The sequence below is a fragment of the Carcharhinus amblyrhynchos genome, chromosome 1, assembly GCF_965287045.1.
Source record: "Carcharhinus amblyrhynchos chromosome 1, sCarAmb.v2.hapA, whole genome shotgun sequence".
Lineage (NCBI taxonomy): Eukaryota > Metazoa > Chordata > Chondrichthyes > Carcharhiniformes > Carcharhinidae > Carcharhinus > Carcharhinus amblyrhynchos.
Window position 1 is genome coordinate 142,516,142 of NC_137324.1, and position 11,583 is coordinate 142,527,724.

Here is an 11,583-nt window from a genome sequence, read left to right on the forward strand (position 1 = left end):
CAGAATTTAAGACTTAGTTTCATCAATATCTTCAATTGTCTTTTACATTGTTTCTCCAAGGTTTCTACCAACCATCAATTGAATTGACACTAAGAGACATAAAGAACCCTGTGGAAATTCACCCCGAAGAACTTTGATTTCAAGATAAAATAAATAGTTTAATTTACCTTTGCAGAGCAGGGCTCCCCAAAGAATTCACATTTTAGGAGAGTGGAGTCATCAAGTTGGTAACCATATTTTTTGGTGAAATTCTTGATGCTGAAAGATGGATTTTGTTGAAGAAAGTCTAGGATTTCTTGAGAGGTGCTGCTATTTCCATCACTTTGACCAATTCTTAGAACAACACACACAATAGACCACAACATATATATGATGTTCATGTTGGCTACTGCTTGGGCTTGGTATCTATAGGGCACAAAACAAAATTACTTTTTCATGCTAACACCAAAGTGTGAAAACCATTATATGAAATTCACCTTTGAAAGTACAGCTGACATTGTGAAAATATTGAGTCAAGTGATAAATTGAAAATTTAGTCAATGGATGGGAGGCAAGTTTGCATGATGGATGGGCTACATTCACAACTCTTGTAGTTTCTTGCAGTCTTGTTTAGAGCAGGAGCCAGACCTAGCTTGTGTTACCAGAAAGTGCAGAGATGGCTTTCTATCCCATTATTTAAGTTCATAACAAATGCAAATTGTTGAGGCCCCAAGGTAGATACTTGCAGGACACCACTTGTATTCTGCAGTACGTCCCCATCATTCCTGCTCTCTGTCTCCTGTAATGTGGCCAATTTCTTAACCAGGTCAATTCCATAAGATTCAACATTAGTTAGCAGTTCTCTCATGAGAAATGTTGGATGTTGTCTGGATGTTCATATGAATAACATCCAAGGCATTTTCCTGTCCACAACTTTAGTCACCTCTTCAAAAATTTTAATCCAATTTTCCAGGCATGATCTATTCTTTCCAAATCAATGTCAACTTTCTCTGCTTAGCTGAAAATATTACAGGTTCAGTCATTTTATCCTCAATTTCTCCTGTCCTTAGCAGACTGAGCAGGGGGGCAAAATGTAGGTTGTCTGGAACTTCGGGTTGGGGGGAGCAGTGGAAACTTCTGGCAGAAAAGGGACCTGTAAAGGAGGCACATCCTTCCCTATTATCTGTGCAAAGCCCAAGTTATCTGCTGGGTTTTGACCCATTGTACTCTCCACCTACTGCATGTAAAGATTTGACAAGCACAAGGGAGGGGTATGGTTGATAAGTGACAGGAGCGTTGCCTACTGGCATTAAACCAAATATTATATTACCCCCGCCCATCTTCCAACCTCCCCAGGGAGTGCAAATTCTGGCCAGATGTTGCACTAACTGTTCAATAATTCCCTGGTTTTCCTCTCTGACCTTCCTTGACACAGTAAGAAATCTCACATTATCATGTTAACGTCCCATAGGTTTATTTGGTATCACTGTTAAACCCTTTGTATATATAGTTCTTATTAATAAACCCTTTAGTTAGTTATTTGCTTTAGCGAGTCACCTTGACACTGGCGGTCAGGATAAATTGGATCAGTCATTGAAAGCTTGCAGCGTAGTGATGGCAAAGGGCGGGGGTTGGGGGTGGTAGTGGAGTGATCACTTTAAGTTCAAAGTGATACCAAATAAATCTGTTGGACTTTAACGTGGTGTTGTAAGACTTCTTACTGTTTCCACCCCAATCCAACGCCGGCATATCCACATCATGCCTTCCTTGACATGTATTCAAAAGAACTTTGGAAGATTATTGTTCGGGTTCAACAATGTTCTCACTTGTATTTTTTAAAACCTTAAAATGGAAACTATCTGAACTTGGGAATTTTGTTACTACTCGTGGCATTATTTTCTTCATTAATGTTATTTTGCTTCCGTTAATTTTGAGGAGTCTCTCTCTCTGATTTGTCCTCCTTGTTGTCTGGCGAGGGACGTACACGCGGTGGATCGTGCGTGGGCTGCTCTTGGATGTTTCGGGGGTGGCCTGGTGCTTTGCGTCGTTTGTGTGCGCTTGGGGCTGGACTGGCGGATGGGCACCATGGTGGCCTGGTGGCTGTCGCTGTTTGCTGTGCGGATACGTGGATTTGGGCCAGTGTCTGTCGGAGTTTACGCATTCTCCCTGTGGTTGCGTGGGTTTCCTCCGGGTGCTCCGGTTTCCTCCAGTGCCCTGGGGATGTGCTCTTGGGCTGATTGGTGTAGCAACTTGTCCCTAGATTATTCTCCCCTTAATCTGGTTTCCAATGGGGGTACCATAAGCATGGACATGGGTCAGGGGTGGAGGAGGAAAAACACATTGTTGGGATGGCGGCGCTGGCTCGTTGGGCCGAGGGGCCTGTTTCCCGTACTGTGTTGTTCTTTGTTCTTTAGTTTCTTTAGGATGCCTGATATACTGACCTCTTCCTTATATACTAAATAGGGAGGCAAAGTAATTATTCAGTAGGTCCACTACTTCCTTATTTCATTGACATTAGGTAAAGTGCTACGGTCCCTGTAGTAGCATGGCTCCTATAAAAGGCGCGCCTTCATGGACCATGTGACTGATCCAGTGCCAATAGATCTCAATGGGTGAAACTGGGCTAATTGGGAGTGAGGGAGAGCATTCCTGCAGCTGAAGCCAGGACGTCGTTAGGAATAATCCTGCGTTAGTTGTGATGTTAAATCCTTTGTTATATACAGTTCTTATTAGTAGTTATTTGCTGTATCGAGTCACCTTGTGTTATTACACTGGCAGTCAGGCTAAATCGGATTAATCATTGAAAGCTTGAAGTGTAGTGTTGGAGGGGAAGGAGAGTGATCACTTTAAGTTCAAAGTGCAAAAAGATAAAGACCCCATTATTTGGGAAGATAGAACTATTTAACCCCGAGATTGAGAGTTGGAGCTGTAAACTGAGAGGCTCGATATTTTCTTGCGGCAAACAAAACAACAGCCAAGAGGAATCTGTACTTGGTGAGGAGCTTGACGTCACCTGAAGTTACGAATCACAATAACCTTTGATCACTTAGTCAATCTAGTTAAGGGTCATTATAACCCTCGACCTTCCATAACCATACAAAGGTAAATAATCCACTCTACTGTTAGAGAGCCAGGACAGACTGTGGGGCGCACCGGTGGCACAGTGGTTAGCACTGCTGCCTCACAGCGCCAGGGTCCCAGGCCTCTGTCTGTAAGGAGTTTGCTCAAACAGTAAGGAGTTTGCTCCTTACTGTCTGTGTGGAGTTTACACATTCTCCCTGTGTCTGTGTGGGTTTCCTCCAACTGCTCCAGTTTCCTCCCACAGTCCAAAGATATGCAGGTTAGGTTGACTGGCCATGCTAAATTGTCTGTTAGTGTCAGGGGGATTAGCAGGGTAAAATGTGTGAGGTTGCAGAAATAGGGCCTGAGTGGGACTGTGGTTGATGCAGACTTGATGGGGCGAATGGCTTCCTTTTGCACTGTAGGGATTCTTAAAAAAGTATGATCTTTGTCTTTTTGGCTGGCTCAGCACTGCAAGTTCAGGCATTTGTTAGGAGACATGTTGAGAGACCATTTAATATGTGGGATCAACAATCTCAATGTCAAAACAAACTGCTGAAATCATAATTTCACTTAAAAGCAGTAGAGACTATTCAATCGACAGAGTGCACTGAGTAAGGCATGTGTGAGCTGCAAGCCATGCAGAATAAAGTGAACAGTTGTGGAGAGAATTGACCATTGCTATGAATAGCCTGAGTGACAGTGCAGTGGAGTCTAAGAGCTGTTCAGCACCATGTTTTCAGTGTGGGGGAGATCACTCCCACTCCTAGTGTAAGAATTTCTGTTTCAGATGTAAAAAGAAGGGTCACCCACAAGCTATGTGCAGGTTGCACAGAATACTCCAGGAAAAAGGGAAACAATTAATACGCTCCCTGTAAATAACTCCTGGCAGAGGAACAAAAGGAGGAATCCAAGGTTCACCAGTTAATCAAATCCAACTCAGGAAAGTACCACCTATAGAGATTATCTTAATTGTAAACAGCCACCCTCTGAAAATGGAAGTTAACTCGGGCCCAGCAGCCACTGTCATCAGGGAAAAGACATTCCAGAAGGGACTACAGCCCTTAAACCTTACCCATTCTGAGGCTAACTTGGTGATGCATACTGGGGTAACATTAAGAATTGTGGGGACAACCTCTGCCAGTATTGTACAGGAGTCAGTCTGCTCAACTGCCCATCATGGTGATTGAAGGACAGAGGCCCAGTCTCATGGGAGGGGACTGGTTAAAACAAATAAAACTAGACAGGCTGGAACTATTTAAGTTCCGGGACAGAGATTCTGAGAACTCCTGTGGGTGGCATGGTGGCACAGTTGGCACTGCTGCGTCACAGCAGTGAAGCTGATCTTCTTGTGGATTCAGCTCCACTTACTGCCCGCTCACCATAACGCTTATTCCTTTCCTGTTCAAAAATGTATCTATCCTTACCTTAAAAACATTCAGTGAGGTAGCCTCAACTGCTTCACTGGGCAGGGAGTTCCACAGATTCACAACCCTTTGTGTGAAGTTGTTCCTCCTCAACTCAGTCCTAAATCTGCTTCCCCTTATTTTGAGGCTATGTCCCCCTAGTTTTAGTTTCACCTGCCAGTGGAAACAACTTCCCTGCTTCTATCTTATCTATTCCCTTCAAAATCTTATATGTTTCTATAAGGTCTCCCCTCATTCTTCTGAATCCAAATGAGTTTAGCCCCAGCCTGCTCAGCCTCTCTTGATAAGCCAACTGTCTCAACTCCGGAATCAACCTAGTGAATCTCCTCTGCACCCCCTCCGGTGCCAGTATATCCTTTCTCAAGTAAGAGGACCAAAACTGTACACAGTACTCTAGGTGTGGCCTCATCAGCACCTTATACAACTGCAACATAACCTCACTGTTTTTAAATTCCATTCCTTTAGCAATAAAGGACAAAATTCCATATGCCTTCTTAATTACCTGCAGCACTGTAAACGAGTTACTTGAGATTCCTGAACAAGGATACCCAGGTCCCTCTGCACAGCAGCTGGCTGCAATTTTTCACTCTTTAAATAATTGTCCATTTTGATGTCATTCCTACCAAAATGGATGACCTCACATTTACCAACAGTGTACTCCATTTGCCAGACCCTCGCCCACTCACTTAGACTATTCGTATCCCTTTGCAGACTTTCAGCATCCTCTGCATACTCTGCTCTGCCACTCACCTTAGTGTCATCTGCGAATTTTGACACATTACACCTGGTCCCCAAATCCAAATCATCTATGTAAATCATAAACAATTGCAGTTCTAACACTGATCCCTGAGGCACACCACAGTCACTGATCGCCAACCAGAAAAACATCCACTTACCCCCACTCTTTGCTTTCTGTTAGTTAACCAATCCTCTATCCATGCCCATGACACTGTATACCTTTATCTAATGTAGCAGTTATTGGTGCGGCACCTTGTCAAATGCCCTCTGGAAATCCAGATACACAACATCCACAGGTTCACCATTGTCCACTGCACATGCAATGTTCTCAAAGACTTCCACAAAATTAGTCAAACATGACCTTCCCTTCATGAACCCATGCTGCGTCTTACAAATGGGACAATTTATATCCAAATATCTCGCTGTTTCTTCCTTGAAGATAGATTCAAGCATTTTTCCGACAACAGAAGTTAAGCTAACCGGCCTTTTGTCTACCTCCTTTTTTAAACACTGGCAGCACATTTGCTGTTTTCCAATCTTCAAGAACCACACCAGAGTCCAGCAAATTTTGGAAAATTACCACTAGTACATTTGCTATTTCTCCCGCCATCTCTTTTAGTACCCTGGGATGCATTCCATCAGGACCAGGAGACTTGTCTACTTTTAGCCCCATTAACTTGCCCAACTCTACCTCTTTCATGATAATGATAGTTTCTAGGTCCTCACCTGCCATAGCCTTCCTGTCATCAGTTTTTGGCATGTTATTTGTGCCTTGCACAAATAAATATTTAGGTATTTATTTTACCTAAATAAATTAGGTATTAAGACACAAAATACCTAATCAATGCCTCAGCCATTTTCTCATTTCCAGTTATTACACACCCCTTCTCATCGTCTAAAGCAGCGATCTCCAAACTCTGATCCAGATCCAGTCTGCTGTTGGCTGGATGTGGCCTTCGGGCAGTAGTTTGGACACCCCTGCTCTAAAGGACCAATATTTACTTTAGCCACTCTTTTTCGTTTTATGTATTTGTAGAAACTTTTGCTATTTGTTTTTATATTCTGAGCTAGTTTACTCTCATAATCCATCTCACTTTTCTTTATAACTTTTTTATGGCTTTCTGTTGGCCTTTAAAAAATTCCCAATCTGCTTGGTTCCACTAATCTTTGCCACTTTGTATGCATTTTCTTTCAATTTGATACACTCCTTTATTTCCTTAGATATTCATGGCTGATTGTCTCTTTTTCTACAGACCTTCCTTATCACTGTACACTGTAGTTTTCTATGATTCTATGACACTGGTATATACTTTTGCTGAGCGCTGTGACAGATCACTTTGAAAGTTCTCCACTGTTCCTCAATTGTCCCAACATGAAGTTTTTTGCTCCCAGTCTACCTTAGCCAACGTCTCCCTCATCCCTTTGTAGTCTCCTTTGTTTAAGTACAAGACACAGGTATTGTATTTTACCTTCTCACGCTCCATCTGTATTTTAAATTCAACCATACTGTGATCACTTCTCCCAAGAGGATCCCTAACTGTAAGATCATTAATTATTCCCACCTCATTACACAGGATCATATCTAGGATAGCTTGCTCCCTTGTAGGTTCCATTACATACTGCTTGAGGAAGCTATCATGGATACATTCTATGAACTCCTCCTCAAGGCTGCCTTAACCGACCTGGTTTGACCAATTAATATGTAGATTAAAATCCCCCATGATAATTGCTGTATCATTTTTACATGCATCGTTGTTTACTTCTTGCCCCACCATGATGTCATTATTTGGTGGCCTATAAATCCCATCAGTGACTTTTTCTCCTTACTATTTCTAGTTCCCACCCAAATGGATTCAATCTCTTCTCCATAGAATCTATATCATCTCTCACCAGTGCCCTGATGTCATCCTTAAATATCAGAGCTACACCTTACCTTCCTGTTGGTTCCTCTGAACATAGAATAGTTGAATAATAATTGAACAGTTCAATACTCCTGATATTTAACTCCCAGTCGTGACCATCCTGCAATCATATCTCTGTAATGGCTCCCAAATCACACTCATTCGCAATGATTTGTGCCATCAACTCATTTACCTTATTTTGAAAGCTACGAGCATTCAGATAAAGTGCCCTTATGCTAGTTCTCGTACCTTGTTATTGAATTCTAACACTTCCAATAATAACATCTCCCGAGTTCTCCTTCCTTTTAACTTGTTTCCTGATTTTTGATGTAGTTGGAACCTTCTCTCCAATTTTGTCCTTGCACCGTCCTTCTCTAACTTCTTACATAGGTTCCAATCCCCCTAACAGATGAGTTTAAACCCTTCCCAACCACTCTAGCAAACACTCCACCTAGAACATCAGTCCCAGTCCTGCCCAGGTATAATCCATCCAATCTGTACAGGTCCCATCTCCCCCAGAACTGGTCCCAATGCTCCAGGAAGCTGAAACCCTCCCCCGACACCATCTCTTCAGCCACGTATTTATCTGATATATCCTGTCATTTCTCCTCTGACTAGCACGTGGCACTGGCAATAATCCTAAGACCTTTGAGGTCTGATTTCTTAACTTTCTTCCGAGCTCCCTGTATTCTGCTCTTAGGACCTAATCCCTCTTTTTACCTCTGTCGTTTGTACCAACGTGTACAATGACCACTGACTGCTCATCCTCCCCCTTCAGAATGTCCTGCAGCTGCTCCGAGGCATTCTTGACCCTAGAATCAGGAAGGCAACATACCACCCTGGAATCTCGTTTGTGGGCACAGAAACACCGGTCTATTCCCCTTACAGTTGAATCCCCTATAACTATTGCACTGGCACACTTTTTACCCCTCCTCTCTGCAGCCCATAACAACCCATCCTCACATGTTATCTCCATTTTACACTGCTTGTAAGGTATAACTCACTCTGACTTATTTTAGCACTATTATTGCATCACCATTCCCTTAATGTTTGATAGCAATGGGTTCCTTTCGGTCCAAGTTTTTATATGAGTAGCTGAGACCTGACATAGTTCTTTTCAGGTGCAGTTCCAACACTATTTGTTGTGATGGTGAAGGTAATTTCTGCAGCAAAGGTAAGTGGCTGAGTGCATCTGCATTCAATATTTGCATCCCTGGATGACATTAGAAAGAGTAGCTGTACGCAGCTAGCAATAAAGCCCACCTCTTTGCAGATGCAATTGGTAGCATCGTTTCAGGATAAACCCAACAACGGCTTGTGGTCTGACACTGTGGTGAAATGCCTGCCATACAAATGTTCACAGAACCCCTACAGTGCTGAAGAAGGCCATTCACTGTAGGGGTTCTATGAACATTTATATGGCAGGCATTTCACCACAGTGTCAGACCACAAGCCGTTGTTGGGTTTATTCAGCCTATCAAGTCTGCACCAAGTCTTACCCATGTTTACCCATAACCCCACATATTTACCCCGCTAATCCTCCTAACCTGTATATCCTGGGACACGAAGGGTCAATTTAGCATGGTTAGTCCATCTAACTTGCATATCTTTGGACTGTGGGAGAAAACTGGTGGACCAGGAGGAAACCCACACAGGCATGGGGAGAATGTGCAAACCCCACACAGATAGTCACCCAAGTATGGAATTGAACCCCGGTCCCTGGTGTTGTGAGGTAACAGTGCTAACTACTGTGCTGCCCTCTCCAATGTATAAATTACTGCCAAACTTTTTTTGTCAATCTGAGAATACTTTTTCTCAACATCTGATAACTTTCTTGATGTAAATATAATTGATTTCTCTAGAAACTGCTCCTATTCCATATGGTGAAGCATCATAGGTAACTGCTAATGATTTGATTGGATCAAAGTTTACAAGTAGTGCCAATTTTTAGGCCGTGGTACTTCCTTCATGATTTTAACTTGATTCTCCAAATAATGTGGGCCATAAGCTTCTACCCTGAACACTAGGTATATAACTTAATCCACCTGAAAAATGCATTTCTCTTGTTACAGAACTTCCTCTATGTTTACTCTGTATTCCTCAACTGAAGTTCCTGTAATTAGGATGTCATCCAGATATACCACTATGTTGGGAATGCCTTGAAATGTACTTTCCTTCTTATGCTGGCAAATAGCACAGACCAAAGAGACTCCAAACTCAGTACTGGTATAAGGTCATGTGCATGTTGATGACAACTAACTGGAAATCTTCATCCTACTCCAGTTGCTGGTAGGCACGACTGAGGTCTAACTTGGTGTACTTCAGGCTGTCTAATAATTTGGAGTAGAGGTCCTCAACTCTCAGAATGGAGTATCTAAACTCCTTGATTTACAGTTAATTTATAACCTACATAGGTTCTTACAGTGTAAACTGCTTTTAGAATAGAGGCTATGGGTACAGACCATTTAGAGAACTGTGCAGGTTTTATTTTCCCAGATCCTTGTGGAAAACTTCAGTACTTGCACAATAACTCTTAAACTTCCATCCCGAATATTTAATATTTCCAACTGATCTAATTTTATCTGTTTCAACCAATCTTCATTCATGAAACAAAGTTTGTAACCCTCAATCACTCGGACAAGCAATTGTGCTGTTTGATTTCTGTAGGATATGGTACCGTAGCTGATACTACTTTCTTCAATGTCTCTGTGTAAGTACATAAAATGGCTCCTGAATTATTTAATTTCAAAGAAATACATAGCCTTTCAATATATTGTCCCCAGTTTTCCAGTTCTGGGTCAGACAACTCAACCTTTCCAAATAAAGGCATTTTTACATAGCATATGGACCTAACACTCATTCTCTCCTTCCTCTAGCTGCACACTATGATCCCCAGTGACTAACAAAATTTTTTCTCATCACCAGTGTAATATCTTTGAAGGCAATTCATTGTGGCTTCAAGTTACAACTGATTTATTAACAATAATATTATATATGTACAAACATGGGTCAGACAGAACTGAAATACGTGTCTACTCTCTTCTCCCTGGCTCCTACTGAGGTTCCCCCCCGACCCAAGACTTTGCTCCCAATTGGCTTGGATTCCTGTGCTCTCACTTCATAGGATCCAGTCCAATCATGTTGGCTCAGGGATCGCCCTTTTAAGGGACCACATTACCACAAATATAGAACACAATTTCTGGCTGTTACTCTATTTGTTCTTTTTGTACAATGTTTGCCACACGAGCTATGAGGGTTTTCTGATTGAGTTATCTTTAGAAATGTTTCATCCAGATTTCTTAAGACAAATACCTCTAGTTGCAGGTATTGAAGACGTATATTACATTTGCAGCTTAGAATGTCATAGTCTATGCAAAGTGGTCTAACGAATGTTTATTGCCTCATGCATTAGTTGTAAATGGTTGTACATATTGAACAATTTGTCATCTTATTTCAGGCAGCCAATTAACATTCACACTCACTATGATAAGAATAATTCATGTTGGCACACCCTAAGATATGTACCTGTAGGGTTCCATCTGACATTGTGCCAAAAGGAAATCTCAGAATACTAGCATAAAACTGTTGCATAGTACACAAAATCTCTGTGTGACTTAGCTTTACAGGGGCTTTAAGATTTGAGCATAGATATTGAGTTAATCAGATATTGCATGCATCTGCATCTGGAAGTGAACAGTCTTTGCTTGTGCTGGTTCCCTTCTCTGTTTCATGCCTTCACACAATTGATTGGATACTTTCCATCAGAGTTGATGTAAATTGTTTCATGTTCATCTGTATGGAGCATCACATGTTGTCAGAGCTAATTTTTGTTTGTCAACAAGATCTTTTCGTGTTTTCCACTTCTCTTATATGAACGTTAATTTTAAAAGTCACAGGGAAACATGCAAAAGTTTATTAAAATATAACATGCCATACCTATTTAAGTTGCAGAGAGTAACAGCAGGAAATTCAATTTGCTCAACATACTTTATCGTGACAGATGTAGATGTTGGCCAGCTGAAGTAGCGAATGAAACACTGGATGATCTGAGAAAAAACCACAATAACACAGCCAAAGACTACAAGCATCCAGAAAGCCCTACGAATTCTAGGTTTGCTTTGTAGTGCATTTCGTAAACCATGGAAAGAAGTTGATGCTGCAAACTCATGGTCAAAGTGTTGGATATTCTTGATGGACTGCAACATTTTTCCAAATAAAAAAGACCAAATCTTTTTTAATGTGCCTAAAAAATGCAAACAAAAGATAACAGTCATTGATTTCCTGAAGGGAAGGTTATCAACTGTATACCAATTATGCAATTTTCATTTAGCATACATTTTGTTGTGCTGCTTTTTTAATTCATTCATGGGATGTGGGCATTGATTGCTAGGCCTGCATCTATTGTCCATCTCTAATTGCCCTTATTTAGAGTCTGAGAGTCAACCACATTGTTGTGGGTCTGGACTCATATGTAGGTC

The 11,583-nt window shown here is 41.6% G+C and overlaps 1 protein-coding gene across 1 annotated transcript in view; it reads right to left on the minus strand.

Annotated features, from left to right (window-relative positions):
• LOC145341381 (bile acid-sensitive ion channel-like) overlaps positions 1 to 11,310 on the minus strand; it is a 77,129-nt gene extending 65,819 nt beyond the window's left edge. The window contains exons 1-2 of the mRNA XM_080186356.1: positions 11,042 to 11,310; positions 168 to 405 (exon numbers count right to left, since the gene is read on the minus strand). Of these exons, the coding sequence (XP_080042482.1) occupies positions 168 to 405; positions 11,042 to 11,310 (507 nt within the window). The remainder of the gene's footprint in view (positions 1 to 167; positions 406 to 11,041) is intronic.
• Between the last annotated feature and the right edge of the window lie 273 nt (positions 11,311 to 11,583).